General features: G+C 35.1%; 2 protein-coding genes across 4 annotated transcripts in view; one reads left to right on the top strand and one right to left on the bottom strand.

The window, feature by feature from the left end:
• The window catches only part of LOC100248949 (uncharacterized), a 58,683-nt gene extending 46,163 nt beyond the window's left edge, over positions 1–12,520 (top strand). For 2 of the 3 annotated variants that reach the window (XR_009466382.1, XR_009466383.1), the window contains exons 14-24: positions 772–861; positions 1,586–1,768; positions 1,882–1,986; positions 4,399–4,557; positions 9,193–9,237; positions 9,375–9,596; positions 10,796–10,902; positions 11,000–11,056; positions 11,182–11,254; positions 11,351–11,599; positions 12,252–12,520. Coding sequence is in view for 1 of the 3 variants with exons in the window: in XM_059738927.1 (XP_059594910.1) it covers positions 772–861; positions 1,586–1,768; positions 1,882–1,986; positions 4,399–4,557; positions 9,193–9,237; positions 9,375–9,596; positions 10,796–10,902; positions 11,000–11,056; positions 11,182–11,254; positions 11,351–11,512 (1,203 nt within the window). In the remaining 2 variants the exon portion in view is untranslated. Of the gene's footprint in view, positions 1–771; positions 862–1,585; positions 1,769–1,881; positions 1,987–4,398; positions 4,558–9,192; positions 9,238–9,374; positions 9,597–10,795; positions 10,903–10,999; positions 11,057–11,181; positions 11,255–11,350; positions 11,826–12,251 lie in introns of those variants that run through there. The other variant, XM_059738927.1, reaches the window with a different exon arrangement.
• A 662-nt stretch (positions 12,521–13,182) lies between these two features.
• On the bottom strand, positions 13,183–20,137 carry LOC100243801 (ran-binding protein 1 homolog a). The gene is made up of 4 exons (XM_002262867.5): positions 19,891–20,137; positions 19,655–19,806; positions 19,280–19,405; positions 13,183–13,719 (listed from the first exon to the last, which is right to left on the bottom strand). The coding sequence occupies exons 1-4, from the start codon at positions 20,037–20,039 to the stop codon at positions 13,481–13,483; spliced, it is 666 nt and encodes a 221-aa protein (XP_002262903.1). The 5' UTR covers positions 20,040–20,137; the 3' UTR covers positions 13,183–13,480.
• Positions 20,138–21,519: the final 1,382 nt, after the last annotated feature.

The raw sequence follows: 21,519 nt of genomic DNA, 5'->3' as shown, positions 1-21,519 counted from the left end.
CCTCTCATCCTTCCCTTGTACCTTTTCTATAATTAATAAATCTTTTGTTTCTGATTGAAAAAAAAAAAAAAAATTGCAATCTGAATTTTTTTCATGACCCCACCAATCATCATTGATCCCATATTGCCTATTGGGCAAACATAGAAAATTATGATTCAGACTACCATTTGGGGGGTTGTCCAAACATCTGTGCTGATCTGTGTTGTTTATTCTCTATGTTGATTTGTCCTGCATGTGTAATTTCAGAGCTATGTTGTTGAGTTGACTGTTATTGTTCACAATTTTGTAAATTTTCAATGCTCTCTGTTAAATGCAGGTTCATAGTATTGGCTGAATCAACTGTGAATAAATTATATAGATCCTTAAACTTCTTTGTGATTACTGTGCAGATTGTCCAGATGGACTATTTCATCAGTGTTATCAACGCTAAATAAAATTTCCAGAATTTTGGTCTACTCTTTATGTGCACTAACTATCCATCCCACTTTTTATTTTGTGAATGAGTGGAGTCTTTCTCATCTCTACAACACCATACTAACTAATCAAATTGCTTGTTAACTGGTGTATATGGTATCTATTAGTGGTGCTTCCTGTCCTGTTAATGTACAGAAACAAACAATGGATTGGATTTGGAATAGAATGAAAAAATTTTAATTTGGATAATTTGTTATTCGATGATGAATCTCTCTTTTTTTAATTTATTTTTTATTTATAAATAGATCTTTTCCTGATAAGCAGCCTTTTTGACAAGTTCCATTCATTTATATTCAGGTTCAGGTTTTGAATTTGATCTCTACTCTTATTGGAAGAGGAAATGAAGTCATTACATTTGCCGACAAGTTGGTGCAATTTTTTCAAAAGGTAATGTATCAATTGTTTTTACTTCTATCTTTTTCACTTAAGTGTTAATATCTAATGCCTACTTTCACAAGAAGGAACTTGCTCTCTTTTTATTAGCATGGGCAGCAAATTTAACTAAAGTCCAAGCACGCTTAATAGGCTCATGCAATGGTCTATCATTAGAAATCTTTTCCACACCAACTTCCAGGCAAAGGATGGTCCCTTAGGAGGCATTTTAGAGTCCCAAATCTCTTTTATTAACTAAATTCTGATTGTCATTAATATTTCCTTCTCTGTTCCTCTAGCACTAGAGTTTTCTTGCTAGTAAACATCCTAGTTATGATTTTTTTTTTCCTTTTTTATATGTTTCAAACATCTTTTATTTTATTGAATTCAGTGTTTTGAAAGTTGGATTTTTTCTTAGAGTTGTAGTTTGCACATATTTTAAAATTCATCATTATTTTATTTTACCATGCTGAATTATTGGCCTGAGTTGGGTGGATTTTGTATTTTCTCAGTTATTAAATGGATATATTAAACCACAAAGTGAGCTACAATGGTGAATTTGTGTGGTTCCATAAGTTCTGCTGATCATCCCAAGCAACCTACAGATACAATAGTCAATTCTTAATGCGACCTTAGCAGTATTTCAGGATAGTGATTGGCTGTTTATTATCAGGGGAAAAAAATAGAACATTCATTCTTTTCATTAAAGGAAAGTACTCATTTCTGTATATTTGATAAGGTCTGGGAGGAATCTTCTGGTGAAAGTCTTCTACAAATTCAACTTCTTATTGCACTACGGAGCTTTGTGACTGCACTTGGCTTTCAATCACCCATTTGCTACAACCTCATATTACCCATTCTGCAAAAGGGCATTGATATAAATAGTCCAGACGAACTGAATCTTTTGGAGGACAGCTTGCAGGTCAGCCCACCAGTTTGATCTTGATTATTTTACTGGTTGCCATCACGTTTTAATAGATCTATATGTACATGAAATATTTATATATGCTAAAGGCAATTTATATAATTGTGCAGTTATGGGAAGCTATACTTTCAAATGCTCCCTCAATGGTGCCTCAACTACTAGCATACTTCCCTTGTTTAGTGGAAGTCATTGAAAGAAGTTTTGATCACTTGCAGGTCAGGCTTTTGCAGATTGATCACTTCATTTTCTGTTGCATATGTCTGCTGTCAGAGTCTTAAAATATGTACAATTTGATGTTCATTTGAAAGTTCTGTGAACTAAAGCTATTTTACAATCAAAATTGCCAACTACCAACAAGTAAATGCATGAAAATGCCAGGGAGATGTCTAGATTAATTGATGGACCAAGTCTGAAGGTGTGATTTGGAAGTTTTAATGCTCAAATCCAGTTAGATTAGGAATTGGGTTGAATAAGTAACCACCTCTCCATATTTGTGTGCATGTATGACCACAAATCTTTGTTCTAATAAATTACTAAAGCCTAAAATATGTGATAACCCTGATAAAAAAATAGAATTATCACAACTTGTAGGATCCAGGTTGTCATCCTCTGGGATCAACACTAATGTGTTTGGTTGCTTTTAGGTGGCTTATAGTATACAGGTTGTCATCTTTTGGGATCAACACTGTTGTGTTTGGTTGCTTTTAGGTTAAAAAATCAATTATTTGCTTTACCTAAACAAAATCCTATTTTAAATGAACAAGAATGAAATATGATTGCTAAAATGTTGAATGAAAGCTTAAAAAAAAAAAAAAAAAAAAAAAATCCAGAGGATCACAAGTTTTATTTTAAATCTTTGAGAGCGAGTAATCTTTTTTCTACTTTGAGGATCAAAGAGTCGATCCAAGATTAAACCGCATCATCTTAAGATCAAATTTAAATTGGAACTTTGATTTGACAATTTAATTTAGATCTCAAAAGTATTTTAAATCAGCCCTAATCTTTATTTCTCGTTTTGACATTCAAGTCTTAGATTCATTCATGAGATTCATCTCAATCTTGTATGCAATCAATTAAGAGGCGATCAAGCATCATTCAAACCAAGCTAAGCATTGATTATCACTTAATTGAGAGAAATTACTTAGAATCAATCACAAGGAGTTATCTAATGATCAAAAGGTGATCAAGCATCATTCAAACCAAGTTAAGCATCATTCAATCATAATGAAAATGGAAAATTAAAGAGTTTAGGTTTAAAGTTTATCATCCTTCAACACATTCCTCATATGGGTTATCCATCTCCCTTGCTTCTTTCTTTGAATCACATACTAGTCAAACATGGTGGAGGATTTCTACTTACAAACCATGTTTGGTTGCCAAGAAAATCAATTAGAAAAGAATGGAAAAGAAACGAAAGAAAAACTAAAGCTTTATTGAAGAAGAATTGAAAGAGTTCCAAATCTCTCTCCTTGCATGGTTGGATTCTAAATTTTCAAATTGGACTTTGAACTTTGTGTAGCTCTGTTTCAAATGGTCGTATCTCTCTCATTTCAACTCCGATTCACACACCTTTTGATGCACTGAATTTCTGAATTCTTAAGCTTCAAAACCATACTTACAATCATCAAAAACTAATGGAAGATAGTCCATAATTTAATTCCAACTCTTGAGTATTGCTTCTAAATTGTGTCACCTTGCTTCCTTGGCTTGATTTTTCCTCCAAACCATCTCTAACATGGTTGCATACCCTCTAACCATCTCTATAGATGCATCTCTGCAGTCATATTCCAAGGGCTTGATGCTCCAAACAAATATGTGATAGACAGTGATAAGTCAGGGTTTAGGGATTAGAAAACCTGTTGGTGGATTGCTCATATGAGCTTGCTACCATGTTTATGGTATATGATCCATTTTTAGACGACACGAGTGTGAACATTCAAATTGAGGTTTTGTAAAAGCTCTGAGCTTTAGTATTTACCAAAAAAAAAAAATTAGTAACTCATGTTGGTGTGATTGCAATATTCTAGTCGATTTTTCCATATTTTACTATAAAAAAAACCTGGGCCTTTTCTGAGTTGAGTTGAAACTCTTTAAGAACAATATTTCCTGACTAGAAAAAAGTTCTAAATAAATTCCACCAAATCTTTATGGTTTGATGGTAAATGAAACATTAGGGTTTATTGCATTTGCAGCCAACTATTTACTTTGGTTCTTAAGTTGATATGAAATCTGAACCTGCACTTACTTACCTTTGGGGATGTCAAATTCTAAAGAGTAGGTTCTTATGTTACTTCCAGATGCATCTCAGGATATGATAAAGTCGTTTCAGAACAACCTAGACTATTTTCTAACAATTTGATCAAACAAGCTTTTAGTTTCTCATAGCCAACATCCTTGTAGTTGTACTTTCTTTATCCTGCTTTCATCATTATTGTCATATCTATTGGTTATAGGGCTTTGCTCTTTCAGCATTTTTGCATATATTATAATTAAGCTGGATGGTAATTTACTGGAGGATTTGCTGCTGGCTGTAGATGATTATCTCTATATATTTTGTGATTTGCCTCTTTAATTGTTGCATTTTTTTGACTTCTGTGTATCACACCTTAACTTGAAATTGGTTTCAGGTCGCTGTTCATATCACTGAGGGTTACATAATTTTGGGCGGAACTGAGTTCTTAAGTATGCATGCTTCTAGTGTTGCTAAACTTCTTGATTTGATTGTTGGAAATGTTAATGATAGAGGCCTGCTTTCAACTCTTCCAGCCATTGATATACTAATCCAGGTAATTCAAATTTTAAACTTGCTATCTTGAGTTTTTGGACAACTAGACAGTATGAACCATAGACTGTTCTAGAACTTTGTATTTTGAGGAAGGTAGTAAATATTTTTAGTTGCCTTCATTGTGGTAAGTCTGTGCATTTGTGTTCCTTCCCATACCATTTCCTGTCTAATCCCAGCTTTGAATTCAAATTTCTTATCCACATCTGTCAATGAAGTCTGTTTTCCTCATTATTTCCTTATTGGTGGCTTGTAGCTGTTATTGGCTTTGCTCTTTTTATCCATGTTATAAATGTATGTTGTGGTCTCTCTATGGTCATTACATTTAAGTATGAAAAAATTTACTGTAGAAATACTGCCTTTGTTTTTCACTTCAAGAAAGGTAAGGACATTTTAAACCATGTCATTAAATTGTGTGTGATGCTAAATCAGTGGATGTCTTGGTATTAGTACATGGTTCACTGGTGGAGTCAAGGATTGTTACTGTAAATGTAATTGGAATGTTGGTGTCTTCATTATTGAGACTATGTTGCATGAGCACAATAAAGTGGTAGACAAAGGAAGGATGATTGCGAGTTCAATTCCTAAGAATTTTGATCCTTGCCCTTCCATTTTGAGTCCCAAAGTCCATTATTAACCACAAAAAGGACCAAGCTTTCAAAATCAATTTCTGTATGTATTATCATACTCCAAGTGATGATGTAATCGTAAATATTTTGTTAATGTAATTGACAGAATCTGTTATTTTGAGTAGGGCAATTTTTCGTCAAATTCTCTTCTCTTAACTCAAGATTCTATTCTCTTTAACAGGCAAAGATAAAATAGAGCAAATTGATAAGAGGGCCAAAAGTGGTGTAACACATAGATAGGAAGTGATAAGGAAAACCCTGGAACTGAACAGAGCTTAGAGGAAAAATAAAAAGAACAAAAAAAACTATACTATTCTAACCCGGAGCCACAAGCTATATTAAAAAAAAATGAGATGATACTTCTTTATCGCAACTTTAAACCATGATATTGTTCCTTCTTGTTGAAGCCTATCACTTTTTTTTTTTTTTTTTCTCAAAAAAAATTTTCTTCTCTCTTTTAGCATGGAACCTAAGTTGGAAGCTCCCCATCCCCACCAACCTCTTTCCACTTGAGCAAGCTTTGAGGGCTATGCTTGTGTGATTTTTCTTTTGCTTCTTTTCTTTCCTTTTTGTTACAATCAATTTGAACAATGGTCTTGGTGTAAAAAAGAAGTCAGATCCTCAAGCGGAGAGACCAAGATTGTAGTTCTCTATGCCCTAGTCCTAGTCATGTTTTATCAGGTTTAGTAGCTCACCAAGCATTTATGTTTAATGAAAGCTCAAGCATAATGCCTAATGATTTGGGTAGGAATTTATTCATGGTAGAGGCAAAAATTCATTGACTGGAAATAAATAAAGTGATAACCAAGATATTAAATGAAGAATGGAAATTAAATGAGATCCTGGGAAGGAAGAATTAAGGAGCCCTTGAGGCTTGGCTCAAGTGGTAAAGGAATGAGGAGGGTTTATGGGAGGTTCCAAGTTTATGTCCTAGAAGGGACAAAAATTTATCTATCAAAAAAAAAAAAAAAAAAAACCGAATTAAGGAGGCTACCCATACATGAGTGAATCTTCATGCATGTAGTGTGACCCATACCTTGGATAGATGTCATACTTTTCAATAATCACTCACTTCTCCAGTTGACCTAGATCATGCTATTAGAAGGCTTTGCACCCCTTAACTCACTACACCATCACATTCCCGTTTGAGAGATTTTAAGCAATGGGAAATCATGGTGACAACAAGAAGGAATTGGTCTCAGTGGCTAACTCCACCATCAATTCTAGTTCAAGACATTTCAAGCTATGAGGAATCACAATGACAACAAGACACTCTAGACTCAACTAGGGAAGGTAGACAAAAAGGGAGTCTTAAAGTCACTGGCTGTGGAACACTCAATTTTCACCTTTTAACTGACTGAAATTCAAAATTAAAAGTAATGCAACAGGAATTAAAACAGAGCATTGAACTAATATTTCATAAATTGAAAGATGAGAGTTTTGAATTTAAAACAAACTAACAACATCAAATAATTTGGCAAGCCCAAGACAATGGTGTATCCCTTATTCCGACACTAACTACTGCTATCCTAACTGAAAGTTCCTCAAGGCTTGTTAAAATTTGTTTGGACCTGCTTGTTGCTGCTTCTGGTGAAGGGGAGTATTTATAGGTGAAAGGCCCTTTCATGGTTGCTTGCTACATCTCCCTTGAGAAAGTCAACTCTTCCCTCATTGTGGCTCTACTTTGCAATCCTCAGTTGGCATGCATGCCATCTTAGTCGGCAAATCTTTGCGAAATCCAAGGTGAAGAGGTTTCTTGTGCTTGGTGGCTTGGGTAGTGAGGATGGAAGCTCTTGGGAGTGTTTGAATGCACTGTCATGGAGGGAAGAGAGTAAAATGAGAGAAAGATGAAAAGAGAATGTAAAGAGAGGCTTGGTGAGGTTTAAAAGTGGTTTTGTAACCTTCGTTCACAATGCAGGGTTGCAAACTTAAAAGAGGCATCTGGTCATGGTTGCAAAATGGGGCAGTTTCACTAGCTTTGCAACTCATAGGTTGCTAAATTATTAGTTTGCAACCTAGGGTTTGCAAAATCCAATGGAAGAGCTGATTTTGCATTGCTTTTCCCACTCTTTGCACCTATTTTTACTATAAAACGTTCACAACACAAGTCAAAGCACCTTGTGGCAAATAACTCAATTACAACGTATAATTACGTGCCTAACTGGTGCAAAATGGCATGATTTTATTAATAAATTTAGATCTATTTAGTGCCAATCAGGCTACCTCTTTGTATATAATAAAACTCCAAGAAAAATGGGGGTCATTCGTTATACATTTTGTCCTCCCTAGAGGTACACACAGCCTTCCATTTTAACTTTTTTTGATAGTGCCATCTTGTTAGGAGCTTTACCTTTTCATGCCAAGATTTGTTATTGCTGTTTGGTTGTCTTAAGGCATTACTTACCTCTCGGACTTCCTATAGTAGGGGGTGGACACTCTTTTCATGGAAATCCTCCCACTTGTTTTACCAACATTGAGGGTCATAGCTTTCATTTCCTCAGTGGATTGTTTTATTTTCAGATTTGTTTCAAGTACCAGTTTAGTACCTGCTTTAGGTAGCCTTCCCAGGGCAATGGCCCTTGGCCTAGGTCGAGCTTTGTGTGGCACATGTCCCTTGTGTGACCATTAAGTTGGCTTGTCATAAGCCCCTAATTAACATCGAAGCTTGTTATGAGGCTGTTTGACCTTGGGAGGCAGTATAACTCACTGACTTTGCCTATCAAAAAAAAACTTTCTGTTGCAGGCCACTGTCAGAGGTTGTTTGACCACATATAGCCGTATGACTAAGGCAAGCCTATCTAGCCACTGGATTGACCGAGTTTAGTCTGTTAAGTCATCCTCACTACTAATTGGCCTTTGATGGATATTTGGCTGTTGAAAAATGGCTACCAACACCATATATGAGAGGAAGAAAAAGGTGCTTTGATATTTCAGCTTCCTAACTGCATCTGGCGCATGAATTAGTTTTGTTTAACATTAATGTTGAAGGCTTGTGCACCCACCTAAATTTCTGGGCAATAGTGTAAATCTGAAAAGACAAGGCTAACAACTCCTTGATGTCATTTCTTTATAACTATAAAAGCATGTGTAAATGACAATATGAAGAGCTAAAGATGCTCTGATGATTTGCTTCTGAATGGACCACTAGTACTCATTTGTCCTAGGTTACCTATCAACATTAAATTTGAGGTATCCCGAAGGTTATGTTGACAGTCCTGTCAATTATGCTCTTCTCACAAGTAAGGCAAATCAACCTTTAACCCAATAGAATCATGCTAATGGGAACAGAGGAAACTTCCTTGGTGCTAACAACCCCAAGGGAAGTGAAGTAATGATGCCATACAGAAGGTCATCGATAGTTTGTCCTTATGACTCCTAGCAAGCCCCTTAGAGGAAATGACCAATTTGATATCTAGGTCAATAACATGAACCAATCAAACAGCCTCTCTCCAAGTGAAGAAGAAAAGGAAGGAGAAATAGCTAGAAAATTCTCCACTCTCCATACACAAGACATGCTGATCAGGGTTGTTGGGTTTATGGAGCCTTCTAAGTTGGGAGTATATCATTAGTTTTAATTTTCAGAGGAAATCTAAAGAGTCCATATCTATTGCATGTGTAGGATCATTTGTGGTAATGATTCCATTTCTGCATCTGATCAATTTCTGGAGATAAGATCATTTCTTCAGGGTTATTGAAGCAGTTTGAAACAAGTCTTTTTCTGTTGAACTTATAGGATTACATTTAGGATTTTGTGAATTATTTGCCAGTTCTATTTTTATTATCACTCAATGTTGATGGCATAATTTCTATAAATGATGCACTCAATGGATGGTTTATGTTTCCGGATGCTGTGGGATGCAAAATGGAATTCTTTCATTTCCATCGGGAATCTAAGTCTACCCTTAATAGTTGTTGGAGGTTTAAGAATAGCTATAATAGGGGTGAATCTTCATGCATCTGATCATGCATCTGATCAAATTCTAATTCTATTTGTTTCTGCAATTTTGCAGTGTTTCCCTATGGAAGTGCCTCCACTGATCAGCAGTGCTTTGCAGGTAAGTGGAGATTTTTTTTCCTTTGTTCTGTATAGATCTTTTATGATCTAACATATCTCTAATGATGTTGCATTTTCTGCATTTTTGGAAGAAGTTTCATAAGTTTCTGTTTTTTTTTTTTCCCTGAATGTTCCTAGAAATTAGTCGTCATATGTTTGACTGGAGGAGATGATCATGATCCTTCTAAGACAGCAGTAAAAGCATCAGCAGCAGCCATCCTAGCAAGGATTTTAGTAATGAATAGCAATTACCTTGCCCAATTAACATCACAGCCATCACTTATGTTGCTCCTCCAGAAGGCCGGTTTCCCAGCTGAAGAAAATATACTTCTCTGTCTGATTGACATTTGGCTTGAGAAGGTGAGTGGGACATGCATCTCCTTCACAAGGTTAATTAGAAGCTGTTCAATGCTTCCTTGTTCTATTTTTTTAAAAAAATATTTTACCTGTGTCTGTAATCTTGAACATTAGCTTGATTAAAATTCTGGACTCTGGACATGAACAAGATACTTCCCATGTAGGTTGCAATTCATGAATCAATTAACTCATGTCAGTCCATTAGAAGCAAGGAAATTGGAATTGAAAGACATGCTATATTATTTGTTTTACTTGTTCTAGTCAAAGTGAGAATATCTTCATAAAATAGATAAATCTAACCAGTTTCTATTTTTTTTTTTGAAACCATTCATTATAAGAAATTATTAGGCACTTTCCTTACTCGACTAGTATATGTTACATTGGATAGAGGAAATATTAGTTGGTTGAGGTATTACAGATCATGTAAATATAATGCAAAATATTTGCGTATGAATTTCATTGGCTAGAAACAATTCTACTTAGGTTGGAGAGAAAATGTGTTATCATCTTGCATTATCAAGAATATTGTTAACTTGCAGGTAGTTCATACATGTTCACAATATTTGGGATATGAGAATTTCTGAATTGCATGCTATGGATCAGGTTACATTTGTGTAATAAAAAGAGGTATAGTTTTGGAATTAAGATGAAAGTCTGTACAGGTGCAAGATGGTTCTTACCTCTTGCTGTTGGAAAATTGTGCTCATTCGGGGTGCTGCAACATGAAAACTGATGGGCTCAGAAAAGCTCATGATTTGCTTGACCATGGCAATTGTGGCACTTTCCTCAGTGACAATTTGCATATTGTAGTGTAGAAGGTTGGGCATTTATTCTCCCTACTTTAGGAAAAAGAATAAAGATAAAATTAATAAATCATTGAGAAGTTTCTTGATTTCAGACTTATAAAGAGAGAGTGATGCCACAGCATGCTCAAATTGCCCATATCAACAGTGCATACTTGAGCTCTTGAGTGAAACTGTCGTGATGGAAGGCCTGCACATTGGCGAGTTTTTATTGAAGAGAAATTTCTATTTTCTTGCTTTTTGGGTTTTGATTTTGGATCCATGATCTAAGGGCTCACTTAGTATTTCATTTATGTTAAGATCTAACTGCATTTTGAATTGTCTAATCCAAACTTATATGTAAGTGAAAGTTATTCTTAGTCTAATGTCACTGCTTTTTGCCTTCAATTGTGGTCACAGGTCGACAATGCATCCTCAGCTCAAAGGAAGATGTTTGGTTTAGCCCTTTCTATCATTCTAACCCTAAGATTACCTCAAGTTCTTGATAAACTTGATCAGATCCTAAGGTATGTGTTCAACCTTGAAAATTTAAGCACTAATGGAAATTTAAGTGTTAGTTAGCTTTTGTATATGTGTTGTGGTGATGCATTTTGATTCATTCAGTGTATGTACAAGTGTAATTTTGGGAGGAAATGATGATTTAACAGAGGAAGAATCCAGGTTAGAATTCCCAATAATGTCTCTAACCTATTATTTGTTTCTCAAGGTTTTTAGTGATTATTTTAGGATTAGAAAACTATCGTGGTATATGCTTTGATTTTCAATATTCTTCTAATAAATGGCAGTGGTGACAACATGAGCTCCAGCAGGTCTCAGAATGAAGGACCTGTTCCAAGTAAAGAGTTCAAGAGAAGGCAGGTAAAGATTCTTGGGATGTTCCTGAACTGCCAACTAAGAATAAGAACAAAATGTGCTAGACAGCAAATCTGATGGACTTGTTCTTTTCCTCATTAGATAAAGTTTTCAGACCCTATCAATCAGTTGTCATTAGAAACGTCAGTGAGAGACAATCTTCAGACATGTGCCGCTCTTCATGGAGAGTCTTTTAATTCAGCTATTGGTAGGATGCATCCTGCAGCATTTGCACAATTGAAGCAAGCATTAAAGATGCCATAGCATGTGGTGTACTCTTCTAAAATCAGTCTTCTCATGTCGATGGCATCTCAAATTTTTCCTTCTTCCGATAACTTGTGAAGATTATAGGTTAATTTTCTCAACCCTTTGAAATCTCTATTCTGTTTTTATATATTATTTTTATTTTGAAAGTTGATCAGTGGACAAATGTAGCAGCATCTTGAATTTTCCATCTGTTTTCTAAAATAGCATTAATTCATGACAATTTATACTTTAAAGTATTTTAAGGAAATTTATTTAGCTTAGAGAATAGCTCTTAATTGCTTATTTGAATGAAATACAAGTTGATGAGCAATAATGGATTAGCCCTTGTGCACAATTTTTCTCAATCAACACATGAGCTCATGCCTGCACGTACACAAAATATGGTTCTCTCACTCAGACACGGAAATAGGTTAGTGAATCTATCTATACACACAAGTTGATAGTTGAAGGGTACCCTATCTTTCACACAATTTCATAATTGATAATAGGTTAGAGATGCCCTCTCTCCCCCTCCGCACACAGTTTGATTATAAGCCATGACAGATTCGAGAATTCCTCTTATTTGATAGGTGAGAATAGATATAGGGTATCGATCTGTCACACACAGTTTGATAATGCTAATATTTTCTCTCCCTCATTCCCAAACCAAAGACCAAGCACAAATTATTTATTTGGTTGCTCTTCCTCGATAGGTATTGGTTTGTGTCTTAACCAGTGAATCTTCCTGTGCTTGCAGGTGACATTGAAGGTTTTATTTACTTTGTGTGGCTTGGTGCTCTCAATCATTTTTAATGTTTCTTAATTGTTTGGGCTGGGTTCCATTTCCAGTTTATATGTTAAATTTCATTTGTTGTAAATGCTTCTTTGGGCTGTAAATAGGCTTGACCCTTGCTTGGCCTAGCATTCAAGGCCTAAGGGTCCCAAGATTTTGTCATTGACCTTGAGAATTTCACAGAAACATGAAAGATTAAAGAGGAAGAAATGTACAAGGTTTTTATTTACTCATGTTCAGATTTTGCTAATGCATTTCTAGGTTTGATCATCATTTCTTAACATACCAACTCTAACACATTTTTTCATTTTGGGCACCTCCAATTTTATCAAGACATAGGAAGGTTCAAAACCCTAACAAACTGCTCGGTAGTAAACCATAGACCAACTGCTGGTCTTTCTGCTTGAAAATGATGCCACCCATAAAACTCACCCGCATGTATATATAAAAGAGGTCTTCAAAGGCAATAAGAAATGTGATTTACGGTTCTAGCTAATGTCACACATGATACGCAATAGATTTTATATAGTCCATATATGGTTGAGCCAGATTCCGGTTAAACGCGGAATTTGCCTCAGAAAATATGAAAATATTAAATGAGGCCTCAGCCACCCACTCCACTTTTATGTTGAACTTGCCCTTATCTCGGCCACCTATTTTTTTCGTTAGTGTAATGCAACTGATACCATAAGAGTACATAATTCCAGTCTCCAACCACACGCCCATGATGTGGCATTTAGTAACTCCGAAAAGATGAAAAGTAATAATACAGCAGACAAACCCAAACTGAAAACAGAGGTGATACTCGACATGTATCATTTAATAACTCCGAAGGCGATGACAAAAGAAAGATAAAAATGCCCAGGACAACGAGAAAAGGAAGTACCCAAAGAACTCAACCCAACAGGGATAACCCTCTCTTATTATCCACAAACGAAACAGGACTTTTTGACAAAGCAAACAGGATCTTAAGTCTTGACAAACTCAGTGCCAATCACGGATCCAAGACTTGATCCACTGACTGTCAATCACAACCCTCAATGCCCGACCCCATGGACAGACCATTTCCACCCAGATATCTCAACACATCTCAATCAACTGAGTTTACATATATGACAACAAGCCCAAACCTGTGGAAAGGTACATCCATTTATCAACTGGAACCATTATGAATATGGCACCACCACACTAGTCTATGCTGGAGATTCAGTCTCATCTTTCTTATCTGCCTCTGCTTGGACCTCCTCTTTGTCTACAGCTACCTTCTCTTTGGTGGCAAGGGATCCCTCTTCCTGGCCTTTGTCCTCCGTCTTACTATCCCCAACACTCAACTTCTCAAGAAGTCCAGCTGCAGCTGAGGCATCTTCACTTTCTTCTTTCTTTCCCTGGCTTTCAGCAACTTCTTGAAACATTTCCATGAAGGTTTTGCAATCTGGAATACGAGAATATATGTTATCCATGGGAGATTTCAAGAGGTCATAACCCAAAACAGGAAATGAACATTCAGATTCATGTCCAGACCAACAATAGCCCTCTCTGACTTAAAAGGAACAACACCCTCCAATAAACAGGTAAAATAGTACATATAGCACTCCAAATTATAAATGTGCATATGGAATATTGCAACTAATCTTAATGAAATCCTCCACAATTACCAGATAAATCTGTTATGTCCCTATGAAGGTGGTAATAAAAATAATTTTACCTATAGTAAAGCAAACACTTCTTCACCAAATTCAAAAATAATATTGTTGTAACAACCACGTTACAAGTTTATGCTAATTACTCAAAAGCCGGACCACATTTAGTGATTATTAATGAACAATATCTTCAATAAATACACACTAACAACGAAAACTGGTCATGTGGGATGATTGGAAAATATGTTTGATCTATTACAAAGCTGACATAACAAAACCCAGATCTAAAAAACCATGACTAGTAACAGTAAAACAGAACATGTAGATCTATTCTCATGAGGTGATGGGAAGCAGGACAATATTTAACAGTGCAACAGTCACTCTCCACATCCCCATCTCAGAGGGCAACCAATGAGCTGCATTTGGACAGCAGAATAGCTATCACTGTCAGATTTGTTTTCCCACTCCCAAGATGCTCTGTTATTGGCATCTTAAACCATAAGACCACATTCGGGTAAAAAGACACAAGACAACATAAGTAAATTTTAACCTAACCCACTCTGTAAGCCACCATGAACACAAGCAGCACAGCTGGGCCAAATATTTCAGGGATGAAAATGACCACCACAGCAATGTCTTGAAAACCAGATCAGATCTAGATCATCTGGTTAGACCGGTTCAACCACCAACCAGTCCTTTTTCCAGGAATTGGACTGCCCAAGAACTGGTGACCCAGCCAGTTGGACTGGCCAGTTTTATGGAAACCAGTTGCAACATGTTGGCTGTGTCCACTCTCCTAGCCTTTTTTGCTCAGTGACATGGTCCATTGGCTTTGGGCGGGAGAGCTAGCTGCACAGCCTTCTAGATTTGAACCTAGGAAGCATGATAAATGAGTGTAGATGTGACTGCTAGGCCACGTTGCTCAATAGTGTATATGATTTTAAATGCTACTCAACCCTTATCTACTAATTTAACAAAGTAACACTTATGTATATAATAAAAAAATTTATACAATAAGAAGATAGAATATATAGCTATTAAAATATAGATTAAATAAAAAAAAATTATTATTTTTGGATATGCATCCAAAAAATGTTATACCTTACTATTAAATAAAATTAAAAATGTCGACATATTTATATTTTATTCTTATTATGATTTATCATCTTAAAGATAAAATGGTGAAATATTTAACTTTTTTTAATTATATATAATATAATTATCTTTAATTTCAATAATATATAAAACATACATTTACAATGTCCTGCTAACATCACAATTGAACCACTGATCCAACTAATGAACTATTACCCGGTAGTTTTACCAATTCAATGACCAATTCTGAAAAAACGATTCAAGATAGATTCAAAGTATTTAGAATTACACCAAAAACACCAGAAATTGGTGTTATTAAGCACGTATTCAAAGTACACCATCAAGTAATACCCCACATCACATTAGAAACTTGGACATTTAAGTTTTCCTCGTCCTATAAACTGAGAATAGTGCACATCGGGAAGCTGAGATAAAAAGACCCAATGACCCCATGCCTTTAGTCTTAAGGAAGTAGGATGAAATAGGGGTGTAAATTCAAGCATATGAATGGATCAAACTGACTTCGACCAATCCAAACCTACCTGTTATATTGGAATTGTGTTTTTAAAGTTCTAAGGTTTAATTCTCATGTTTCTCTCATTTATCAAAAAGAAAAAAAAAATCCTCATGTTTCTCTCATTTGTAATTCTCATCTCTCATTTGCCATTCTCAACATTTACTCCATCTAATGGTTTCGCTCACTTTGACTTCTTTTTTTTTGCAAAAAACATCAAAAAACAATTCCTCTTTAAAGAGCCAGGGTTTTCTCAATGAAAGATTTTACACTTTCATTATCATCATTCTCAGTCCACAAATTTTAAGTCTTTTATTTTTTATTTGTTTTCTTTTTTATTATTCATGTGTTTTGCCTCAATTCAATTATTGCTAAGGGTCCATGTGTAAAGATTATTTAAAATCTTAAGCTTTTTTTTCTTGTATCTAAGATTAGCAAACATTTAGTTGCAAGAAGTTTTGAGTGTTACTGTTTGGTTGGAAATGTGTGTTTTGCTCTTTCTTTCTTGGCAACCAAATAGGGTGACTGGGTAGCGAGGCTCTATGTAATGGTTTGACTATGTTATTTTATTTTGGTAGTTTGTGTTTCAGTGGTTTTTGTTTATCTTGTTGGGAGTTCAATGGCTAGATGTTAAAGTTTGATTTTTTGAAAGGGTTGTATTCACAAATACCCAATTGATTTTCCTCAAGTGGCCGAACCGATTCAATCAAACCAAACCAAACAATCCTCAAAAAGGATTGCTTTGGTTCAGTTTTCCAATGAAGATATCATTGGTTTGGTTCTTTGCTAGGTGTGAAATAATAATATTGGTTCAGTAAAATTTTCTTTAGAATGTGAAATAATAATATTGGTTCAGTAAAATTTTCTTTAGAAAACTGATCAAACCAAGCTTTCTTGCTCCCTTAAGATGGAAGACCACAAACCAAAGAACCCTCTGCAAACAGACCACTAGTTGGGGACTGAAGCCAATACTTGAGAGAAGAAATGAGAGAAAGGGGAGGAAGAGAAGGGGGAGTGAGGAACAGAGGGAGGAAGAGGTATGGGGGTCCCAAAACTCTGACAAAGTACTAAGCAAGGAAACACTACATTCCACAAAGGAATGAGTGTAAAACAAGTATAGCACCCTAGTAAAAGAAAATCTTAAAAGAATGGTACTTCTAAATGCTAAGGGAGAGGAAGGGAGAGCAAGAGAAAAGAAAGGGAATAAAAAAGAGAGGGGAAGGGCTGGAGAAGAGAGAGAGAGAAAGATGAACTGCAACTCAACTAAATCATTTTTATCAATTAAAAAGATTAAAAAGGACAAAATCTTCTTCCACAATATACAAATCTAATAAGAAAACAAAAGAAAAATCTTCTAAAAAGAAAAGTGATACAAGCTAGATAAATGAGAAAGATTACAAAAGATCTAAGAGCAAACCAAAACAAACACTAATTACAACTCAGGGAAGACAAAATATCCCCAATGGAGGACACTAAATGTTTCCCTCCACTATAGGTTCAAAAAGGTGTAAAGTGATATCCACAATGCCCTTTAACATGTACCAACTAAGGAGACTGAAGAGGAGACAGGTAGATTTGAATGATATATATATATATATATAGAGAGAGAGAGAGAGAGAGAGAGAGGATAATAACAAAAATAACATTTTTCTTACAATTTATACAAGGGAGTAACCACTTTTGTGCTTACTATCAACGGTGATTTGGGGGGGAAATCGTTAGATCTTTGTTTCCCTTTTCTCAAGAAGAATAAAAGCCAACTCATGCCAATGATCTCTCTACAAGACATTCCAAAGGAGAGGCATGCTCTCCAAATGCAACAATAGGCTTAACAAGAGCATCAGAACCTTTGAAAGAGGTAACCAACCTCGCACATCTTATACACCTTTAATTATGCCTTTATGGATTAGTGTGCCTCTACAGATCGGTTTAGCTACCAAGAAACAGGTTAGGTTATCCTTCTTGGCTAGGAGGAAAAAGGATTGTGAATTAAAAAATACACCCCCATCCAAGTATAAATGTTGTAGGGAAAGGCTGAATTTGTTCAGAACCTCTTGCTCAAGGGCTGAAAAAGCAACCTGAAACAGACTTTAAGTATAGTGTATGGAGAATGATCATCATTCCTCAGTCTCATAGGGGCAAAAAACCATCTCAGAGAAATGGGGAGAATGATTATACATGCCATCAAGAACCTCCAAGATTTGCCAAAAATTCAATGAACCCCAACAGTTCAACCATAAAAAGAATCTCTTATTTTACTACAACCTAAAGAACAAAAAGAAACTAGGAAACCTGGAGCAAAGTACCACACATCTCACCCATCCATTAACAATAGAAACAACCATCGTAGTTAACTCATAAAACATATCATGTATTGTTTTTCTATTTCTCTGTTTTATGTATCATATCTTACTATGTGTTGTAAGTTTTTTTATATAGTGAAAATATATATATATATATATATATACATGTATATATATCTTAGAAACATGAAGTACAGAATAATACTTTTTTTCTTGATAAGCAAATTTTTTACCACATTGAGATTGAGCTTGGGAACCTCCCACAAACCCTCCCTAATACCACTTGAGTCATGACTCATGGGCATGAAGTATTAAATAATTAAACTATATTATACCATATAAAAACATTAAATACTAGAATTTTGAAAAGTTCAATTTAACCAAACATGAGTTATAATATAGGCCCATCACAAAATCTAGAAATATAAAAAATTTTGAGTTTTTTTAGATCAAAATTCTAACTAGGCATATATACTTCTATGTGTTGTTAATATACATGTCTTTGCATGTTATCTCAAAAAAAACACTAATATATCAATTAAAAGTTTGTATTCATCAATCATCATTATTTTTAATAAAAACATTTAAATTATTCAAACAAAAATTCTTCAATATTCATTGTAAGAATAAAGTTTGTAACTTTTCATGCACAACTACTTTACCTCTTTTCCTTTTATGATCAATTTTTAACTTTATTGTACATTTTAAACAATTAGTATAATGATTCTCTTAAGAAAAAAAAAAAATGATTTATATTGAATGAAGGTTGTATTCCCCATAACTGCCAAACTCTTGGCAATTGTTGCCCATCCATACCCAAATCACATAGTAGGATAGGTATGAAAGACCTTTTCTCTTCTTGAGGAAATCTTGGGCATCAAGAAGAGAAAAGTGGGGGAACAATTGTGGAAGATGTCATCCAACAATCTTATGTGGCATCACTGATCCCTTGAGCAACAAGGAAAGAAGATCCCCAATTAACCTTGTTCCTCTAGACAGGCAAGACATAGTACCTCAAACCAAAGGCCAAATGCCAAGAGAACCAACTACTCAGAAGTCCTTAGCTGATGACTCCTAGACTCTGGATTGGAACTGGCATTTCAAAACATCCACAAAGGACCATTCATGAGTGCATGCATATTGCACCATGAATAGGGTGGGGAGCAGGGGTAACCGCTAGCCAAGGAAACACTCTCTTAAATAGCGATTTGATCTTCAAAGAAAAACAGAATAGAACTCATGAAAAAAATAGAAAGGGTCAATATCCAGGGGGGGAAAGTGTCCATAAATCAGACTTTGTAAAACTCTCAACCAATTTTTGTATTTACAGACACATGAGTAGATTCACTAAATAATACAAAGTACGGGGAATGTAAATATATGAAACGCACGCAGAAATCTAGCAGATAAAGGAAATAACTAATATAAACGAACACTCACTCTCAACTGATGCGAATCGAATGCAAAAAAGCTCATCCTTAAGTTCACCATCTGCAAAGTCCGTTGCATGCCACACACAAGATTTGTCGTTTCCACTGTGCTCTTGCACTGTCATAGTCGGAAGAACTGCATAACAAGTAGAATATATTGAAACACAAAAACAGGATCATAAAAAGAAAATGGAAACAAAGAAACCTTCGTCTGTTTTCCAAGAAAGCAGAAGAAAAAAAATGATAAATTTTTTTAAAAGCTTTTTAAGAACCGAATGATCCACCGAAAATTAACCAAATAGTTGTATCAGGCATTTCTTGGATAACAAATGGAGCAATAATCATCAAAAAAAACAAAAAAACAAAAACAAAGATAAAAAGTAACCTAGATGATTAGCGCAGATCTTTAGGGTCTTCGATTGGCGCATAACAAGCCTAACTTTGCCCGACCCTTTGTGCTTCAAGAACTTCACAGTTCCAACGCCTCTTTCTTTCCATTGCTTCCCTTCCTTATCGAATCGATAAAGCTTTGCTTTCCTAAAACACTCCGATTAACAACCAATCAGAGAAAACCCTAGAGATCATCAATAAAAACCCTAGAATTTAACAAAGTAACTGTACAGATCAAGAATGGCGTCCTCTTCTTCTTCGCCGGTGGTGACGGCGACCACTTCAAGCTTGACGATTGGAGCGACCTGAGCTCCGGTATCTTCGTCTTCGCCGGCGGGGGCATCTTCCTCTTCTCTGCGCTCGGGACCGGTACTGGCCATTGCAAGTTGCAACTAATGCTTAAAGGGAGAGAAAGCCGTAGAGCATGGGCTTGGCGGTTTGAGTTGTGAATATGTATATATAGGGCACTTGTTAGCGCGTGCCTTTCGCAGAGTGGTGGGACGTGTGGAGATATTATGTTGTTTTGTGTTTGACGTAATCGATGCATACTCGCTTTCTTTGAGCGCCATCTGTTTTTCAAAATTTCAATTCTATGCTTCAGATATCGTTTTTGAAAAATACTTCCCGAAGTGATTCTCAATCAATCATTATTAAGTCAGGGAAATTATGAAGCTAAGGATGAATGAATCAATCAATACTAGCATAAAGCAAATGAGTAATTGTAAAGGTTTGTTGAAATTTACTTAGAATTATGTCCTAAAATGAAAAATTGCAACACTGACTCATCAACTTGATTCTTACGACTTAAGACTTAAGACTTAAGACTACATTTCTCACCTAAAGTTATGATAAGACAACTTGTGCTAAGTTAGTGGAAATAGGCTAGGAGACCTCAAACACAAACTGAGGCCTTGCTATATTTGATTAGAGAAATGAACTTTGCTAGATGACAAGTTAGCAATGCAAAAGTTGTGCATTAAGGAGCCAAATACACCATAATCAAAGACAAATTTTTATCATTTTAAAAATATTTTTAACCATCAATAGCACTAATCAAAGGAGGTTTTCAATTAAAATAATTCTTTGTCCAATTAATAAAAAAAATAAAATCAGTTAGACATTTGAATGATTTTAAGTACTTAAATAAAAATATAATGTAATTTGAACTTAGTACACTAACAATACAACAAAGAGATCCTAGAAAAAATTAACTTGGAATGTCATCTTTCTGAAGTCTTCTTGTTCCTTTTTATTTCCTTTTACCTTTACATAACATCATTTATTTCAAATTTTATTTTGTAATCATTAAAATCGAGATTAACTAGAACTTGATTTAAGAACATTTATGACTCTAATTAAAGGTGTAGAAGTTGAAAGATACAAACAATATTACATGCATCAAAGTAACCACCTCTATTTAGAGTTTTCAAATCTATTTACAGTTGTCAAATCGAAGTACATAAAACTTAATCTAAGCAAAATAGTAGGTGTATGCAAGATACTAAATAATGACAAGTTAATTTTGTTGGGACAAAGTCTTTAAAAGCAAGGCATGATGCAACAAAGTTAAACTTGAGTTTCCACTTATCTATCTTTTGTACACATTGATATTGATTTGAACATTCAACTCATATCACTTGTGTTGTATATGACTTGAGTGTATTAGGAGTTTCACAAAGGATACAATTCATGAGTTCCTTACATAATGGTTCATAATCAGTTCATAGATTTAGGCAATTCAGTAGAAACTATAGTACATTATCTCCTAATTGAATGGATGACTTGTCTTGTCCATTGGGATGAGGTTTTCCAAGGTGAGTGCATTAGTTTGTATGGTTACACATGAGATAAGACCTATAA

Source organism: Vitis vinifera, chromosome 8 (genome assembly GCF_030704535.1).
Source record: "Vitis vinifera cultivar Pinot Noir 40024 chromosome 8, ASM3070453v1".
Taxonomy (NCBI): domain Eukaryota; kingdom Viridiplantae; phylum Streptophyta; class Magnoliopsida; order Vitales; family Vitaceae; genus Vitis; species Vitis vinifera.
Note: the sequence above shows the minus strand (reverse complement) of the source record. Positions and strands in the feature narration are given on the sequence as shown.